This window comes from Orycteropus afer, unplaced genomic scaffold (genome assembly GCF_000298275.1).
Source record: "Orycteropus afer afer isolate SDZICR_OR568_19922 unplaced genomic scaffold, OryAfe1.0 scaffold00001, whole genome shotgun sequence".
Taxonomy (NCBI): Eukaryota; Metazoa; Chordata; class Mammalia; order Tubulidentata; family Orycteropodidae; genus Orycteropus; species Orycteropus afer.
Genome location: NW_006921588.1, coordinates 19,399,432 through 19,403,976, shown reverse-complemented (window position 1 = coordinate 19,403,976; position 4,545 = coordinate 19,399,432). Strand labels below are relative to the sequence as shown.

Sequence of the window (4,545 nt, the reverse complement as noted above, 5' to 3'; positions counted from 1 at the left end):
TTTTATTGTATTATGATTATCACTAATAAACACGCTTTTTCATATTACCTGTCTGTAGAACTGTTTCAGGATCAACTGATGGAAGAAAGTTTAAATCCACAGACCTGGCAAATATCAAAAGAAAAATTCTGAAAAGCTGTATTTCTATCCATACAGCTTTAAAAAGTCTTTTATAAATATATATTAAACAAACAAACAAAAAACAACCAAACCAAATCCATTGTCATTAAGTCAATTTCAACCCACTGCCGCCTTATAGGACAGAGTAGAAACACCCTGTTTCCAAGGCTATAAATCTTCAGAAGCAGTCTGCCATATCTTTCTTCTGCAGAGTGGTTGGTGGGTTTAAGCCACTGATCTTCTAGTCAGCAGCCAGAGCACTTTAACACTGGACCACCAGGGCTCCATATATTAATCAAGGGCACACAGATATAAACATCTGAAGCATGCTATTCTGCCATGACCATTTCTCTTAAGTATAAGGAAGATGATTAGAGATAATTAAATATAAGTAGTCAGATGAATATTAATGTGATAAATCATAAAGTATATCACTTGGAAAACTTTATTCCTTTTATAGTATTATTTCAAATATATCAAAGGTATCCATTTCGTTGTTTATTTCCTGGATATATGTTTCCAAGAGAGCTCTGGTAGCATAATGGCTAAGACACTTGCCTGCTAACCAGACGGCTGGCAGTTCAAACTCACCAGCCACTCCTCGGAAGGAAGGTTGGGCAATCCTACTTCTGTAGTGATACTGCCTCGGAAACCCAAGGAGGGGTCGCTATGAGTCGGGTTTGACTCGACGGCACATAACAACAAAACAACATGTTTCCAAATCTGTAACTATATAGTAACATAGAAATGTGACATTAAAAATGCACTAGCCATCCCCGATCAAAGTTTACTTACTACAGCAACCTCTGGTAGCTGCAAATATTCTGATACAGTAGTTGAAATTTCAAATTTAGTCTGCTGGACTACTCAGAAAGCAAATAGGGTTGGCTAATTTTTATTACATTAACTGGTGAGGTATTTTCTTAAGTCTTAACCACTGCATATATGTATGATATCTATATACACACACACACACACATATGTATGTATACACACATTTATATATAATTTTTACATTTACATTTTTTATAGGGCATCTGTATGATAGAAACATTCCTAAATATTTGTTGTAACTTTAACTATATTTACTTTAACCTTTTTTCTTCCTTGCCATTATGATTTTGTTTTAACCAGAATTTGGTGTTAACCTATGACTTTCTCACATCCTTCACATTATTACTTCAGTTAATTGATACAAGACTACATTTGAATTCTAAAATAACAAGATGAATTTTAGCAAGGTTCCACTGTGTTTCCTATGTCAGAATAAAGAAAAATACACAATGGAAGATGTTGATTCTTTTAAATTTCCTATGAGTCAGGGCTGACTTGACGGCACATAACAACAACAACAACAACAATGAAAAATTATTCTTCCAGTGACCCCTTTATTATTGAGACCAGAAAGAGTTTATTTACTTCCAAAATAAATGAATAAATAACCAATGGAGAAGAACTTAGCCTACCAACAGAAAAATGAAAATTGACAAGGTTGTTACGTTCAACAGAAACCTGTTAACATGATAAACCTGGTAATGTTGTTGTTGTTATGTGCTGTCGAGTCTGACCCAACTCATAGTGACCCCTCCTTGGGTGTCCCAGGCAGTATCACTACGGAAATAGATTGCCCCGTCTTCCTTCCGAGGAGTGGCTGGTGGGTTTGAACTGCCAGCCTTCTGGTTAGTAGTCAAGTGCCTTAGGCACTAGGCTACCAGAGCTCCCAAACCTGGTAATACAGTGTCATAAGACACTAAACTCCCCAAGTTCAACTCATGGATATTACTTATTTTGCAATGATAGAGAATGTTCTACAAACTAGACATTTAATTACTCATACATTTAAATAAAGTTATAACCATTTTATTTCAAGCTGCAAGCTTTTTTTATATTTTTTACTAAGCAAAGCAGAACTCTAAAACAGTAGAAAATTATTTCACTTTGAAAACATGTTCTAAACATGTTCAGCTCAGTGTCAAAAAAAGGTGAATGTATTATTATTCATCAAAAAAAAGCATTTTGTGAAAGAAACGTCAATTAAAATCAGTAAATAAGTTCTACATGTAAAGCAAATTCTCACAAAATAAATAAATTTAATTAAACTTTTGTATGTCAATTTTGACTGAAGGGAGACTTGCTTACCCTAGTTCTTTTCATCATAGATTGACAATATATCTTCTCAGTACTAACAGTATCTTTTCTCAGATTAATCACAGCTTTGCAAAGATGTAACTGTAAGACGCTAACCATTTACCTTTCCTTCTCTTGCTGATTTCCTTTCTCACTTCCATTGTTAATCAAGGCAAGTTCATCTAATAATGATGTAGATTCCTTTGTAAATTTCTCAAAAACCTGCAATATGAGACTTTATTAATATACTAAAATTAATCATAATGTTAATATGTTAAGAGTAATAGAGTTATCAGTCTAAGATTCTTTTCTTCTTTGTAAGCCACTGACTGCAATTCAACTACCACAGGACAATGTACACAACAGTAGTTTCAAAGGAAAAAGATTTTTAAAAATTTAAGTACATTCAGAAATTATTTTTAGTTCACATTAAGGCAAGCTTATTTTTATTCCTGTGTCTCTTTGAGTACATTTCCACCAATAACAGCTGTAACTACATGAACGTTATTTGGACCAGTTACAATCCTCTAATTTCAGTTACGGAACAGTTTAGTCATAAGACATTTTTTTATGACATTCTGATTATGTGTCACAGTTAAAGAGTTTTATATATAAGCATACCCATCTCCACTGCCGTCAAGTCAATTCCAACTCAGAGCAATCCTACAGGACAAAGCACAACTGCCCCATAGGGTTTCCAAGGCTGTAGATCTTTATGGAAGCAGATAGCTACATCTTTCTCCCATGGAACAAGTTGGTGCGTTCAAATCACTGACATTTGATTAGCCACTGAGTGCTTTAACCACTGTGATACCAGGGTTTATTGTATTAAAGCATATAGCATAAAAATAAATTATAATTTTAACATGATTTTTAAAATATTTCTCCAAAGGAATTTGGGCAAGTTTGTTTAAACATGTATAATAAAGTGGACACTCATTTGTCTATTCAAATACTGTGAAAAGAAAAACCTACTAATTCTGAGGTAACTGAAAGGTCATTATTCTTCAATAAAATTAGCATATAATCTGAGTTAATTTGAAGCTTATTCTTTCAATCCCCTGCAGTTTCATAAAACACTGTCCTTTACAAAGAGTAGCAGATCTCAGATCTGACCGATAAAGAAGACAGATTTTCAGAAATGAAAATTTAATTTGTCAAACCACTCTTCAAATTGATAAATTCAAATTGCTATTTGTATATTATCCCTCTCTAGTAAGAACAATAATAGTTAATACACTGATGTTGTTCTTGTTGTTGTATGCCATTGAGTCTGACCTGACGCATAGCAGCTCTTCCTTGGGTTTCCAAGGCAGTATCACTATGGAAGTAGACTGCCCAACCTTTCTTCCAAGGAGTGGCTGATGGATTTGAACCGCCAGCCTTCTGGTTAGCAGTCAAGTGCTTTAGGCACTATGCTACCAGAGCTCCCACACACTGACTGATATAATGCTATATTATTATATTGTGCCAGGAGCTGTTCTAAGAAGGTAAGGTAGGTCAGTAATAAAAACCAAACCAAAGCTACTGCCATCAAGCCAATTTCATAAATCTTTACAGAGTGGACTACCTCATCTTTCTCCTGTGGAGCAGCTGTTGGGTTTGAACTGATGACCTTTTGGTCAGTAGCCAAATGCCTTAGCTATTGCATCACCAGAGTTCCTTGGTAAGTAATAAGGTAGGTACTATTACAGAAATGAGGTCCCTAGGTAGTGCCAGTGTTTTGTGCTCAACTGGGAGTAGTTCTATATAACACATGGAGTTGCTGTAAGTCTGAATCGACATGACAACAACAAAAAACATTATAAACCAAAACCCTCTGCTGTTGGGTCACCTTCCAACTCATAGTGGCCCTACAGGACAGAGCAGAATTGAGCCATAGGGTTTCCAAGACTATAAATCATTATGCAGGCAAGCTGTCACATCCTTCTCCCACAGAACAACTGGTGGGTTCAAACTGTCGACCTTTTGGTTAGCAGGGAAGTGCCTAACCACAGCACTACCAGAGTTCCTTAAACATTATCCAAAAACAAACAAACAAACAAACTCACTGCCACCAAGTCAGATCCAAGTCATAGCGACCCCTCCTTGGATTTCCAAGGAGGTATCACTACAGAAGTAGATTGCCCAATCTTCCTTCCGAGGAGTGGCTGGTGGGTTTGAACTGCCAGCCTTCTGGTTAGCAGTCAAATGCCTTAGGCATTATGCCACCAGAGCTCCTGAATTGAATATGACACATTTTAAATATTCAGTTATCATTTTTCATCCATTTAAATTATTATTAATGACCATATTTTA

General features: G+C 35.6%; 1 protein-coding gene across 1 annotated transcript in view; it reads right to left on the bottom strand.

The window, feature by feature from the left end:
• SESTD1 (SEC14 and spectrin domain containing 1) overlaps window positions 1–4,545 on the bottom strand; it is a 122,946-nt gene that overhangs the window by 45,018 nt on the left and 73,383 nt on the right. Inside the window, exons 6-7 of the mRNA XM_007936793.2 lie at window positions 2,372–2,469; window positions 49–104 (exon numbers count right to left, since the gene is read on the bottom strand). Of these exons, the coding sequence (XP_007934984.1) occupies window positions 49–104; window positions 2,372–2,469 (154 nt within the window). The remainder of the gene's footprint in view (window positions 1–48; window positions 105–2,371; window positions 2,470–4,545) is intronic.